The 15,794-nt window shown below is 46.4% G+C and overlaps 1 protein-coding gene across 4 annotated transcripts in view; it reads right to left on the reverse strand.

Moving 5' to 3' along the window:
- Positions 1-15,098, reverse strand: part of map3k4 (mitogen-activated protein kinase kinase kinase 4) — a 48,509-nt gene extending 33,411 nt beyond the window's left edge. For 3 of the 4 annotated variants that reach the window (XM_083658515.1, XM_083658517.1, XM_083658514.1), the window contains exons 1-2: positions 14,952-15,098; positions 86-276 (exon numbers count right to left, since the gene is read on the reverse strand). In XM_083658515.1, the coding sequence (XP_083514641.1) occupies positions 86-276; positions 14,952-14,983 (223 nt within the window). In that variant the 5' untranslated portion in view covers positions 14,984-15,098. Of the gene's footprint in view, positions 1-85; positions 277-14,676; positions 14,693-14,951 lie in introns of those variants that run through there. The other variant, XM_083658516.1, reaches the window with a different exon arrangement.
- Positions 15,099-15,794: the final 696 nt, after the last annotated feature.

Consider the following 15,794-nt stretch of genomic DNA (forward strand, 5'->3'; position numbering starts at 1 on the left):
ACTCTTCCAGTGATTACTCTGTTATCTGCTTCTTGTTAGCGTTAGTTTTTTAGCCCCCCGCATGCTTTTTGTCCCATTCACTTACCCTTATTGGGGGAACGACCAGCAGTCCTGGGCTGGCTGCTCCTCTGATGTTTGCCAGACATGCGTTTCATCTGCCGGGGCGTGTACGGAGGCGAGGTGCCGTACAGGGCTTCCTCCTCCTCGCTGGGAGAGTCCCATGATTCCTCCACCTCGGAGTTGTGTTGGGACGCATCTTTCAGAGGGTTGGCCTGCCTGTGGAGAGACTTGATGTTATTTATGAGGGCAGAAAAAGCCAGGGCAAACTACTAGGGGTGGGGAATCACCAGATGCCCACGATACGATACTAAAGCGATACTTGAGTCACAATACGATAGTATTGCGATATGCTAGTATTGCGATATATTGAATATTGCGATATTTCGATATATTGTCTAACTCCTTTTCCTTGACCTCGCCGAAAGTAAAACATGCATTGTTTTTTTGCTTTGTTTTGTTTTGTTTTTGCCCCACACGTAGGCTACATTATTAAGCTTCTCTGGACTCAATACGCCACTGCAGGCGCGGACTGCAACATCGGGCGCTTCGGGCAGATGCCCGGCGGCCTGGCATGGCATGGCCTGCAAAAAAATAAATAAATAAATAAAAATAATAATATCGATACTTTGCGTCCAAATATTGATACAATATCGTCAGGCAAAATATCGCGATACTATGGTGTATCGATTTCCCCCCCCCCACCCCTACAAACTACTGACATCTTAACAATAAGCACCGTTATCTGTTATGCCATATTAATAACAGCAATGTTTTGGCATTATGAAACGTATCATCGCATAGAACTAATCCCACTGAACACTGGAATATGTACAAGGTCACACACAACATGTACCCAGAACACAACGTGCAGCCAAGCTCTTTGAATGCCACAGCAAGCAGGTTGCAGAAGAGACACAGGGAGACAACATGTCTGCTGCTACCTACAGCAGAGTGGTCTGTCTCTAGAGCCTGACTGGCTGTCTGTCTCCCAGCTGTCTGTCTCTAGAGCCTGACTGTCTGTCTGTCTCCCAGCTGTCTGTCTCTAGAGCCTGACTGTCTGTCTGTCTGTCTCCCAGCTGTCTGTCTCTAGAGCCTGACTGTCTGTCTGTCTCCCAGCTGTCTGTCTCTAGAGCCTGACTGTCTGTCTGTCTCCCAGCTGTCTGTCTCTAGAGCCTGACTGGCTGTCTGTCTCCCAGCTGTCTGTCTCTAGAGCCTGACTGGCTGTCTCTCTCCCAGCTGTCTGTCTCTAGAGCCTGACTGTCTGTCTGTCTCCCAGCTGTCTGTCTCTAGAGCCTGACTGTCTGTCTGTCTCCCAGCTGTCTGTCTCTAGAGCCTGACTGTCTGTCTGTCTCCCAGCTGTCTGTCTCTAGAGCCTGACTGGCTGTCTGTCTCCCAGCTGTCTGTCTCTAGAGCCTGACTGTCTGTCTGTCTCCCAGCTGTCTGTCTCTAGAGCCTGACTGGCTGTCTCTCTCCCAGCTGTCTGTCTCTAGAGCCTGACTGCCTGGCTGTCTCCCAGCTGTCTGTCTCTAGAGCCTGACTGACTGTGTCTCCCAGCTGTCTGTGTCTAGAGCCTGACTGGCTGTCTCTCTCCCAGCTGTCTGTCTCTAGAGCCTGACTGTCTGTCTGTCTCCCAGCTGTCTGTCTCTAGAGCCTGACTGACTGTCTGTCTCCCAGCTGTCTGTCTCTAGAGCCTGACTGGCTGTCTGTCTCCCAGCTGTCTGTCTCTAGAGCCTGACTGACTGTCTGTCTCCCAGCTGTCTGTCTCTAGAGCCTGACTGGCTGTCTGTCTCCCAGCTGTCTGTCTCTAGAGCCTGACTGGCTGTCTGTCTCCCAGCTGTCTGTCTCTAGAGCCTGACTGGCTGTCTGTCTCCCAGCTGTCTGTCTCTAGAGCCTGACTGGCTGTCTGTCTCCCAGCTGTCTGTCTCTAGAGCCTGACTGGCTGTCTCCGAGCTGTCTGTCTCTAGAGCCTGACTGGCTGTCTGTCTCCCAGCTGTCTGTCTCTAGAGCCTGACTGGCTGTCTCCGAGCTGTCTGTCTCTAGAGCCTGACTGGCTGTCTGTCTCCCAGCTGTCTGTCTCTAGAGCCTGACTGGCTGTCTCCGAGCTGTCTGTCTCTAGAGCCTGACTGGCTGTCTGTCTCCCAGCTGTACAGTAGCAATGTGTGCATGACCACAGCAGTCCAGACAGGATAATAAGCTGTGGCTTGGGTCTGGCACCCTCTCTTGGTCGAGGTAAAGATAACAGCTCAACCAGAGGAGGAGAAATAGTATCCCTCATGTCTCCGTCTATGAGCTCATCAACATTTGGCACAACAAGGCAAAGCTCATGGAGGAGAAAGACCGAAGAATCACAAACTAAAATTGCATAAAATGTGTTATATCTATATAATCTATCTATCTATCTTTGTTATATATACCACTGGCATGAGAGCATGAAAAAGAATTGAAATTGTTGATTCAGACCATAAACTAATTCGGAAAATGTTTATTTAAGACACAGGCCGAGAGAGAAGTCGGCTCATTTTTCCATTGAGGCCAATGTACTAGGGGTGGGAATCACCAGATGCCCACGATACGATACTAAAACGATACTTGAGTCACGATACGATAGTATTGCGATATTGCGATATGCTAGTATTGGGATATATTGAATATTGCGATATTTCGATATATTGTCTAACTCCTTTTCCTACCTTTTCCTTGACCTCACCGGAAGTAAAACATGCAGTGTTTTTTTGTTTTGTTTTGTTTTTGCCCCACACATAGGCTACATTATTAAGCTTCTCTGGACTCAATACGCCACTGCAGGCGCGGACTGCAACATTGGGCGCTTCGGGCAGATGCCCGGTGGCCTGGCATGGTATGGCCTGCAAAAAAAAATAATAATAATAATAATAATAATAATAATAATAATAATAATAATAACGATACTTGGCGTCCAAATATCGATACAATATTGTCAGGCAAAATATCGCGATACTATGGTGTATTGATTTCCCCCCCCCCACCCCTACAATGCACGTGACGTCAATTCCGGAAGGTGACGTCACTTTGTTTTAAGTCTTGAATATACCACAGAGTGAACAAAAAATTTGAACGCAAATATAAATTCATTGCAGACGCCTGCTGCTGCACCATCTGACTGAAGCCATCCCGCGCGCCGCGTCGGTTTAGGTTTTGTTTCGGTGGGGTCCCTCCAGGCCTGAACAAAATCCTAGGGGGAAACACCGATCCGTATTTAGATATTGGAGCAAGCTGACAGTATAACTGACTGACTGCACATTTCAGCTCATGGATGCCACAGTAGAATATGTTGCACCTGGTTCTGTAGAAAGACAGCATGGTACAAACCCATGTCTTCAAACGCTTCCTTTTGGGAGGGGAAATAAAAGACTTTCCAGATGACAATGTCAGAGCTTTGTTGCTTCAAGCCTTTTGGAGGGCTCTTTAATAGGATTAGAGACGAAGGTTGGAAGGTCGTCTGACCCCCTGCTAACAAAAGCAAAGAGAGGGAAAGAAAGAGGAGGGGGCATGGAAAGCAACATTCAATATGCCTCGTCGCCATGCGCCCCTCCATCCATCATGTGACTGAAAGGCATTCCCCCACACGCGCCTGTCTGTCCATGCTGCCTGTGTGGAGGCAGCCTGTCCACGCTGCCTGTGTGGAGGCAGCCTGTCCACGCTGCCTGTGTGGAGGCAGCCTGTCCACGCTGCCTGTGTGGAGGCAGCCTGTCCACGCTGCCTGTGTGGAGGCAGCCTGTCCATGCTGCCTGTGTGGAGGCAGCCTGTCCACGCTGCCTGTGTGGAGGCAGCCTGTCCACGCTGCCTGTGTGGAGGCAGCCTGTCCATGCTGCCTGTGTGGAGGCAGCCTGTCCACGCTGCCTGTGTGGAGGCAGCCTGTCCACGCTGCCTGTGTGGAGGCAGCCTGTCCACGCTGCCTGTGTGGAGGCAGCCTGTCCATGCTGCCTGTGTGGAGGCAGCCTGTCCACGCTGCCTGTGTGGAGGCAGCCTGTCCATGCTGCCTGTGTGGAGGCAGCCTGTCCACGCTGCCTGTGTGGAGGCAGCCTGTCCATGCTGCCTGTGTGGAGGCAGCCTGTCCATGCTGCCTGTGTGTGGAGGCAGTTGAAAGGGGACAGAGTTGTATCACTTTCATAGAGACACTGCGTAACGCGTCATCATTCAGAAGCCACGCCCAAGACGGGGGGAAACGGAACCCCCCCCCTTCCAATCCTGGCGTTCTCCTATGTCGCGTGCATGGTTGCGTGTTGCACAAAAGATCGTATATATGGAAGATGAACACTCCAACTTACTTCCTTGACAGCTAGATCCACATTTTTCTTCTCGCCAATTCTCAATGGCTTCCTTGTTTTGCTCAGGAGTACAAGAAAACTTTAACTGGCGATTTTTTACATTTGTTGTCTGCGCAGCCCCACCACACAACAGCTTTTAGCTATGTTTAATTCAAGGAAAATGACGCTGGTGTGTGGAAATGAACGGAGCTTTCCCCCCGTGATGGGCGTGGCCTATTTCATGCAGTGTCTCTATAGGGGGGCAATCTGGAAATCACTTGCTAAAGCCTTTTATTGAAGGAAAAGGAGCCAGAAGGAGGGAACCCAGACCTCTACTGCCCATCTGCACAATCTCTCTTTTACACACAGTCGCTCAGTCCCTGGGGTGCCACTGTGCAACGACAGCCAAGGCAGACAGACACCTGCTGCAAATCCTTTAGCCTGAGGCCACGTTTTCAGACTACAACGCTCTCTGCATAAAACGGCAAACTTTTTGTGTGATAACGTTTTGCGTGCAGACTGGAGCTTCAAATGTAGGGCCAAATTAAATCCATTCAATTTTTTTCCAAATTCCGTTTCATTTTTTCCAAATTAATTTAATTTATTTTAGGGGTTAGGAAGGATCAATATTTTTTGTTTTTTTGATGACTTGGCTCTCTCAGACAGCCTTTTTTCGACATGTTTCTCAAAGTGAAAACCAAGTTGTGAGGTGATGTAAGGCTCCACGCAAGACCGACCCCCATCTCAAAACACCCCAATTGAAAACGGAATTATTTCTCAAGGCCTATTTTACAATTATGAAATAATTTAGGTTACTACACAAAATAGGACTACTTTCGATTTGGATAATTAGGCCTCCTTTTATAAATTTCAGCCAAATTATGGAAAATTCTGCAATATTCCCTGTTTTACAGTTGATTCCCTTTTTTAATAGCAAGCCCTTATTCACATGCCAGAGCCGATGCTCTAAATTGTAAACTGCAGTACACCACCAAACCACTGAGCACCAAACGATACATCTGGTGCTGTGGAGCAGTTGAAACCCAAAATGACACAGCGCGAAGAAGGCTGTGTCTGAGCTAAAAACTTTAGCTCACTGGCACTGGCATGTGAATAATGGCCCGGTATTGGAAACAATGGAATATTTTGGAGTACCTTGGCCCCGTTGGGTTGGATAACAACATTGTGTCGGAGGTAGGTACAGTTTTATTGTGATTGATGACGTGTATATCGTGTGAAGCCATTTGAGCCGACCTCCCAGTGGATATAGGGCATCCGAGACGAAAGAAGGAAGAATGACTGATTGAGTCTCGCATTGAAGCTAGGGATGGGGCAGATCCCATCCAATATCGGTATCGGGTGCCAATTCCAGCGCAGGGGCCGTAATTTGCTCATGTATAATAGTATCCTTCTTTGCCTAATTCTTCTTTGCTTAATTGGCCAAATCTTTGCCTATACTGTATATTCAAGAAAAATATTGGTATCGGCATAATATCGGTATCAGCAGATATCCAAATTCAGGTATTGGAATCGGATCGGAAGTGAAAAAAGTGGATCGGTGCATACCTAATTGAAGCTACATCTGGCCATGAGTTGGAGGGTTGTTTAATTAATATGTGCAAATGATTAATGTATATGTGTGAACGTTAACAGCAGCCCCATTATGTATTTTTAGCAACTCACATTATCAACTCGCATTATCACAGATTCACCGGACCTGGTTGAACCTTTTTCCCTTTTCAGGCAACAACAACGCCGTTACGTTGCCATGGAAACAGAAGGCCCAAAACACAACAAAAGTGTGGCCTTTTATGCAGGAAGCGTTGTCATGTAAACTAGGCCTTACATGCAAGAGGATTCCAGATGCAACCAACTCTTCATGAGCAATGTTGCAACTACAACGCTGATGGAAGAACCATCTAAACACACAGTATGTCAATTACAGAATAATTGTGGAATAAAAGAACACTGGTGTGTTATGCGTGGATTGTATGGGAAACTGTGGAGGAGCTTGTTCTGTGGTCGCCGGGGGGGCAACAGGACACGACAGTGATCTTTTCATTATTCAGGCACAAGAAGGCCCAGTAAGCAATCCTGTGGGTTACAAGAAGGCATTTATCACAATTGTAACAGACCCAATGACCCGATATCACTGACTGACTTCATATCGCTATTCATATCACTGACTGTGCTTTTCAGCGATATGCTTTTTACATACAAAAAGAAAGCACATAGGTAACCGGACACTGCGTGAAGAAAACGGATGAATTCCAATTGTTTCTTAAAGTCGAACTGAACCCGTTCGTCGCGTGCGTCTGAGTCCGTTCCAGACTGAAAACATAGTTTGTCTGAGATGACAGGTTGAGAGGCGGGTCGTAGTATCATGTCGATGATTTTATTTGACAATTCTGGGGACTGGATTGGGCTTTGGCCAATCCTGGCGTGTTCCGCCTCCAAATCGAGTGGGATTCAGCGTGTTGTGGCTATAAATGTAAATACGATATTCCTGGAATGCGCGTTTTAACGAGCCAGTTACATTTCTTTGCATTCTTAGACATTACCGTTTTTGTTATTGTTCATGTTTCACACAATTGGCCAAGTTAGTAGTTAGTTTATGGGATAGGAATTCTGCCAGATGACAGGCACTAGGCGCCACTTTCTCTTTCTTTTGGAAGAGAAAATTATCCTGAAATGAAGATTTGATTGACAGCTGCCATGTCGTGATATGATTGGTTGAAATGGAGTAGACATTTGATAGTACTGGGTGACATCAGCAAACTGTAGATTACTGTTATCAATGAAATCTTGAAAAATGAACTTTTTATGTGAAAAAGTGTGAAAAACTAAAGAAATTAGATTTTTGTGTTTTTTTTTTGCATACATTATTAAATAGGTGCACTGCATACCCAGGTATTTGAACTAAAAGAAAAGAAAAGTCATTTTTGGGTTCAGCTCGACCTTTAAGCTCAGCTATTCCTACTACCTGAACAAAAAAACGGTTAGACCGTCCATCCACATCCCAAAGCCTCCATTCTAAGTATTGTGTGCTGCTCACACGTACAGTTGTAGGTGATGCCTGTGTGTGTGTGTGTGTGTGTGTGTGTGTGTGTGTGTGTGTGTGTGTGTGTGTGTGTGTGTGTGTGTTGTCTGAGGACATAAATAGAGCAATGTGCGTGTGAGAGGGAACGAGACCCTGTTTTAAAAAGACACTTCCCCCCCGAGCAGAATAGAGTGACTACAGCACTCAGGAATGACAGAGGAACCGGTGGCACCATCACTGTGTGGCACTTTGTTTGGTTGCCATGGCAACCAATCAGCAGCATAGTTAACTGGAAAGGCCAACAAATTCCTCCTCCCACTTCTGTCATTTGTCCAAACAGCAGCAGGGAGAAAGTCACCTGGCCCTGCTGCCCTCCAGGTCACCATGATGTCACCTGGCCCTGCTGCCCTCCAGGTCACCTGGCCCTGCTCTCCAGGTCACCTGGCCCTGCTGCCCTCCAGGTCACCATGATGTCACCTGGCCCTGCTCTCCAGGTCACCTGGCCCTGCTGCCCTCCAGGTCACCTGGCCCTGCTGCCCTCCAGGTCACCTGACCCTGCCCTCCAGGTCACCTGGCCCTGCTGCCCTCCAGGTCACCTGGCCCTGCCCTCCAGGCCACCTGACCCTGCTCTCCAGGTCACCTGGCCCTGCCCTCCAGGTCACCTGGCCCTGCCCTCCAGGTCACCTGGCCCTGCCCTCCAGGTCACCTGGCCCTGCCCTCCAGGTCACCTGGCCCTGCCCTCCAGGTCACCATGATGGTGGTGCTGCTGTGTCTGGCTGCCACTAGTGACTGATGGCTCCAGATGGTGTCTGGCTGCTCTCAATGGCTCATCTGATGGCTCATTGGGGTTGTTTGTAATAAAGGCCACTGGAATGTTCGAGCCCCAAGGCAGAAACACTGAGTGCAGAATAATAAAAAGCACAAAATCGTCAGTCTTTTCTGTGTAGCGACCGAGGCAGTGATACCAGAGGGCTACCAGAGTCAGGGAAGACTCGACCTTTGACCCCCCCAACCATGAGAAGCATTGTACCAGGAAGGGCCACTCTATTGTATGGCGGTGACACGTGGCCTGTGAGGCCCACAGCTGAATAGCACCCAGCTGGTTAGTGAGCACACTTGCTCACAATGGCCAGCCTAAAAGGGGGGTTCGAGAGAGAGAGGAAAAGGAGGAAAAGTTGGCCAGGCTTTTGCAAGAGCACACTTTCAGCTAGTGGGGGTTTCCAGACCAAATTTCAATCAGAAGGCCACCGTATTATTCGCATAACCCGATCAGCCCGTGACGTCAGTCAAGTTCAAGTTGACGTCAGTTATGACATCATTTCACATATAGCGTATAGTACATATAGCGAGGGTTCTACGTCACCTCCCTCTCTGGTCCCTCTCTAGGCAGATCACAGCAGCAGCTGGCATCATGGCTGTTCATCTCCTCTGAAGCAAAGTAGTTGCCATTTGCTAAATAAAGCCACTTGTTCAATGTTACCGACTGGCCTCTCATGATTGAAATGACACTGTAGTGCACACTGCATGCTGCCAGAAGTGATGGTCGGTAGGCGAAATCCAGTATTTTGATTACCCCCGTTGTAAAAGGGATGTATCTGTTACTCATTTCTGACTGGTGAGGAAATGAGAAAATAAACCCTACTGCTGCAGAGATACAGTATACTTAAAACCTCCAGCCAAAGCATAGCACACCAGAAGCAGGTGCAACTCAATGGTACGGCCATATGATTTCCACAATGCAGAAGAAACAGACGGAATCATGGAATTTGGTCATAAAAATTGAATCAACGGGTAAAACATGGAATATTGCAGAATTTTCTATAATTTGGCTGAAATTGATAAAAGTGGGCCTATTTATTCAAATCAAAAGTAGGAAGATTGGAGGGGGGGGGGCGGATTTCATATGACCCTACAACGGTATGCATATCTATCTGGCTCTGTCTGACCTACTGTCAGACCTGGAAAACAAGGCATGTTGGGGAAGCTAGCAGGATTTGTGCCATAGGCAGCAGAAAGGATTTTTTTAAACTCTGAACGAGGACACACTTGACCCACCCTGTTCAGGAACAGTGTGACACTGCCAAGAACGCACGTGTGAAAAAGCATGCAGAGCCAGACTCAGGTCAAGTCTTCACTAGGCCGTTTTCCAGAAAATGGGCAGAATATGTTAATTGAAAACTACAGAAATTTGATTTTTCTGATTTTCTTTGGCATACATTATTAAATAAGTGCACTGAATAGCCAGGTATTTGAACTAAAAGAAAGGAAAAGTCATTTTTGGGTTCAGCTCAAGTTTACCACCAGGAAATATAAATATCCTCAGTCTAAGAAAACCTCAGCCTTAATGTACGAGTGGTGGTATATTCTATGAACATGCAGAAGGCCTCAACAAGTCACATGATCAAAATGTAGGCTCTGCTTGGAGACCGTGTGCTGCAGGCAGCATGATGTAACTAATATGTTATGTAATGACACCTTGTACCACTTCCACCCTAGATGCAGTGCACGCACACAGTGCACGCACACACGCACACAGTGCACGCACACACGCACACAGTACACGCACACACACGCACACAGTGCATGCATGCACACACGCACACAGTGCACGCACACAGCCGCCTGCTCCATGAGTAGTGTATGAAACTGCTAAATGCAGTGCACGCACACAGTGCACGCACACACGCACAGTGCACGCACACAGCTGTCTGCTCCATGAGTAGTGTATGAAACTGCTAAATGCAGTGCACGCACACAGTGCACGCACACAGTACACGCACACAGTGCACGCACACAGTACACGCACACAGTGCACGCACACAGCCGTCTGCTCCATGAGTAGTGTATGAAACTGCTAAATGCAGTGCACGCACACAGTGCACGCACACATGCACACAGTGCACGCACACAGTGCACGCACACAGCCGTCTGCTCCATGAGTAGTGTATGAAACTGCTAAATGCAGTGCACGCACACAGTGCACGCACACATGCACACAGTGCACACACACAGTGCACGCACACAGTGCACGCACACACGCACACAGTGCACGCACACAGTGCACGCACACAGTGCACGCACACAGCCGTCTGCTCCATGAGTAGTGTATGAAACTGCAGCAAGTCATATAGTAAGGATCACTTTGAGCTACCTCAACTTGCACTTCAAGTTCAAATGATTGTGCTGTTCTGCACACAAATGGATAGTCATGCTATTCTGCAGCACTAATCTACTTTAGCCGCATTTACTCTGCAATATGAAGACTATTAGTGCTAGGGGCAGTCCAAATTGCCCCAAAATCATATTTGAATATTCCCTCTAAGCAAAACATATAATAATTACAATAATGATTAATACCCCGTTAACATTACTTGAGCTTACCTTTGATGAAATGTTGGCCGCAAAGACGTGTGTACTTTGATGGTAAAAAAAAAAAAGCCATTTGCCCTCCCCAGCGACTGAACCACGTCTAATCGCACAAATCCACAACCTCCTCCTTTCTGAGTTTTCTTTCTCCGACGGGATTCTGTAAAAGCACAAGCCAGGCGTGTCTCCTCGTCGGTTAGTGCAACCGATAGCACAACGGGTATCCGGCATTTTGGCTGAACAAACACAGCGTGAGAAACTAGTCGACTCGGCGGGCAGCGGAATGAACAAGTTTTTTTTTGACCGTCAGGTGGGCGTTCCCGGCAGCACGTAACGCTCCTTGAAAGCTATGAATATAGGTGTGCCTTGAGATTTTGTCGTGCCCTTTGGTGTGCCTTGGGCACAAAAAGTTTGGAAACCACTGATGTAGGCTATCTCTATGCATCTCTTAATACAATTTTTTTCTTTACACTCTTTACAAATTATATAGCCATGTACATTGCACTCTTCACAACATCCTGTGATATCAGTTTGGTCAATGTGCAGGACTGGAGAGGATGCAGCTGCGATAGTGTCTGTCTGCTCTCAACTCCGTGAATCTCACTTTAATCTTCATCACAGCGGCTCATTACCCGCTGTACACAACGTGCACTAGTTCTACACAAGCACTTGCGGGTCTCTCCTCCTTTTACTGTCTCTCTCACTAATCTCACCGCTGTTTACATGCTTTTCAGATCAGCTAGCTAACACGCTTAGCTGTTAGCTACTTAGCTTAGCTCTCTCCCTCTCGGTAAGATGTTAATGTTTATGTTCGTTAGGCATAGCATTCATGTATATTTGCTGGAGGGGAAGAAGTCTCCCGCTAGTGTTGATGTCCAGCGTGATGGCAGAGACACTGGGAAATGTGTGTTTATTTGTTGCGTCGCGTGTAACGTTAATTAGACGAGGAATCCTGCAACTTCGGTTTAAAAGCACAACAACCAGTTAAAGTGATGGTACCAAACTTTGGGAGCTTCCAATACCGAACCGTTTTTAATAAAAAGTATCGAAAAAGTATTGAAATTTCGGTATACCCTAGCAACCCTAGAAACGACACCAAACTTCAGCATCTGCATTGTTAGACTGTCCTACACAACAAATTCCGACATAATTTTGTTCGATCCAAAATTGACCCCACAGTGCATCAACATGTTTTACTGTAAACTGTACTCTAAACAACTTTTGTACTGCAAATCCTCGCTAAATAAAGCTAGAAACTTCACGTTTTTTTTTTTTTTTTTACTATATTTTGAATTCTACCCTCATGTATAGCCTAGAAGAGCATCAATGCCTTCGCCATCCTGGGGAACGGTGGGACATGCCCTCGCCATCCTGGGAAAACACACTTCTGATGTCATCAGTGATGTCACTTGAGCAATTGTGCATTGTGACATCACTGATGATGTCATCAGTGGATGTCATCAGTGGCCAGAGATGGGGACTTGGACTGGAGACAATTGTTTATCACAAGTGAAAAACTCACTGAAATACATTACACGACTGGAATCACAGATCAAAATACACTACTCGACTGACGTGACCATACTAACTATACGGAAGCTAGACAATTTTAGTTTCAAAATAAAATCGCCAATGTATTACTGCATGACTCACTATGGGTTAAAATGTACTTTTCGAAGCCACAACATTACGTTAATTTAAAACTGGTTTCTATGCTAATGTGTTCTTTATTTCCTCTTTGGTACTTGGGGTATTTCGCATCACACACACAAAACGGTTGCAATGGTATACTTTTATTTTGAAATTCCTAACGGGAAGTTTTGGTTTTATTCTTTCTGACTTAACCGTGAGCAACCAGCATACTAGCGTCTTTGATGCTTCCTTCTATTATTAGCGTGTGCCTTAGTATCAGAAATATCTATTGTATGAAGACTAGCTATTTGACTGATTTTGGCTAATTGCCTCCTAGTTTTTCATTGGATATTGACGGGAATCCACATGCACGTGTGAGTTGAGTTGAGTCGGGTCGTTGGACCAGTTTACACTACCCGACTCAATGTGAGAAATTCAAACATGTTTGATATAACCGTTGTGGCTCCGACTGGCGTCGGGAGGCAGTTTACACTAGAAATCATTAGAAATCTGTACACATAATACACTAACAGGTTTTGCTGCTAATTGGCACAACAACTGCCCACAATAACTGCAGACTACAGTCAACAAAGACAGACTGAGCCCAACCGGAAATCCTATGTAAAATCAGAGGGAAACTCTTGTAGTGTATTTTAAGCATAAGTCACACACAGCGAATTGAGACTTGATCTCAAGTCTTTGGACTTGGATTTGCAAAAAATGACGTGAGCATCTCTGTCAGTGCCCGGCCACGACCCATTGCTGCACAGCAGCTATAATTATTTATTGTTATGATTATTTTACTATGCAACAATCTCACCCAGTAATGACACATTAACAGGAGCAACACTGTACAGTCATGTCTCCACTGACTGAGAGGGCAGTGAGGGAGCAACGGGAAGGTAAGCCTGCCTGACATGCTGCAATCACTAGTGAAACTGTCAACCACAATCACAAACACAAATTTGCACGAAATCAGGTTATAATGTCGCTAACCTCGCGTCACCAGGCTTCCCCAAAGGAGAGAGAGCCTGGTACCCATTACTAACAGGCAGGATGACCTGACCGTGTTCCGCCGGAACACAGTGGTCTTTCCGCTTTGTCCCCCATAGAAGGGTGGTTTTATATGTTGTTAGTTCATTTTATTTTTGTAGCTACATAGCTAGATAACGCGCATCACATTTATTTACGTTACTATGATGTCCTGTTTTCAGAGCAGAATTGGTTTTTTTTGGGGCCGTTCCCAACACCAAGTGTGTTTGCGCCGGATGATGTGGTGCTACACTTTTGGCCCCAGGCTATAATGTCGCAGACGACAGTGTTGATCCAATGTGATAAAGCTCTCAAAGTCAATCGCTCTGCAGTGCAGACAACTGCATGTAACGAGAGGAAGAGGGGGGAGAGGAGAGGAAGGGAGGGGGAGAGGAGAGGAGAGGAGAGGAGGAGAGGAGGAGAGGAGAGGGGGAGAGGAGAGGAGAGGAGAGGAGAGGAGAGGAGAGGAGAGGAGAGGAGAGGAGAGGAAGGGAGGTGGAAAGACAAAACAGATTGATTCCAGTGGAAGGGAGAGTAGAGTAGAGGAGAAGGGGAGAGGAGAGAGGGAAAGACAAAACATCAGATTCCAGAGTCTGTCGCCATCGGTCAGGGACAAACACGAGACGTTTGAATCATGAGATGCACACATGTAATGAAAACATAATCAGTTGGCTGTTGGTATGCATTGATTCCCATGAGACCTTCCACAACTGTATCAATTAATAACCTCGCCGACTTTGTCGCTGCTACACATACATTTTCATTGCATTGGTTAGTTATGGACATCCACGACAATAACGTGACATCTATGTTAATCAAATCAAAACCATAATCATTGTGCATAGAGTGCAAACCTTCCTAGGCCGCAGGGAGTCAGTGAGTCCATATCATGATGCAGCAGTGGAGTGCAGAACAACAAGTCTAGCCAGAGGATGAACAATAACAGTGCAGCAACATGCTAAGTGCAGCAACATGCTAAAGCCAAAGAAGTTTGTGCTTCGGCAACGTTAGATGATCAAAAAATTTTTGCAGAAATGCATGGTCTGGCAGCCATAAAACAACAGACTTTCAATCCTGCCTGCGTTGCAATTGCACAATATAGCGCATCTTAACTTAAACTTAGCTAGCGTTAGATGTTAAAATAATGAACTTGCGCGTGAACAATAAATTGACAAGCGACAGCTAACAGTTGACGTTAGCTAGCTTGTTCTCAACATGTTGCACAGTTTGAACAGTTGAGAATTATTTCGCAACGTTTACCTTTTCATTCGGTAAGCATTTCCCCCGGCTCTGTAGCATAAAAGTAGATGTGAAAAGCAGATATCTGCAAATAATTATGCATACAAATTTATCTTACAAAAAGTTTGCAACTCCAAATGTTGCAAATGCAGTAAACTGCACGCGCCCCACTATTTGCCAGGAAGTCGATTTCTATGGGCTGCGCAAGCGCACCCATACACAGGCGCCGGCAGTGGCACGTTCAGCTCACAATTTGGCAAGTGCGAGGTCCTGATGGTGTAGTGTCTGTCTGTTACCTGCTGGGCTTGTTGCGGTCCGGAGGCTCCATAGCAAGGCTGTGACTCCTTGTTCCTAGCCGTGCATGGACTAAACCATGTCTACGCAGTATCACATGTACTTTGCACCGGAGATATTTGCAAGAGTGGCGGATATCTGGCTCTTTAGTTCACTTTCTATCCACCGACACAGTTAAGTCTCGCCTGTGCGTGTGCCGCCGCCATCTTTCCAACGTTCATTGAGGAGTGCCACTGAATTGCATTACTACGGCAACCCGGGAAGGTCATCAGCTGTCAGATAGTACGCACAAGGCCGCGGTGGTGCATGGTGGTTGCGTGCAAAACTCATTGTAGGCTATGATTACAGTAACGTTATTCATTTTCCATACTGCACAATATTATCTAATTGATTACCGCTATTTGAGACTATAATATTGTGGTTTAAATGAGTTGTAGATTGTAGTTTAGGTAGGTATAGGGGGGATTATTTGTTACAGCAGTAGGCTATTAATTAACTTACAAATAACAAACTGATCTGATGTCGTGAAAACGGTCTGTATATGTGTGAAAACCGTATGTATGTATGTATGTATGTATGTATGTCTGTCTGTCTGTCTGTCTGTCTGTCTGTCTGTCTGTCTAGCTATTTAGCTATCTATTACAGTTTATTTTTAACATAATGCAGTTACAGAGGCCATTGCTACATAATTATAGTCAACCTCAAGAACCGCAACATTATAAACTACACACATCACGGCTGTATTTAGAGCTCAGGTTCCAGTCCCGCCTACAGGTCCTGTCTCGGCCACAGGAGGGCAGCAAACTCCCTTTCTCCGCTCTATCCAAAGAGCGGCAGGCCACTTT

This window comes from Poromitra crassiceps (genome assembly GCF_964638095.1).
Source record: "Poromitra crassiceps genome assembly, chromosome: 22".
NCBI classification, from domain to species: Eukaryota; Metazoa; Chordata; class Actinopteri; order Beryciformes; family Melamphaidae; genus Poromitra; species Poromitra crassiceps.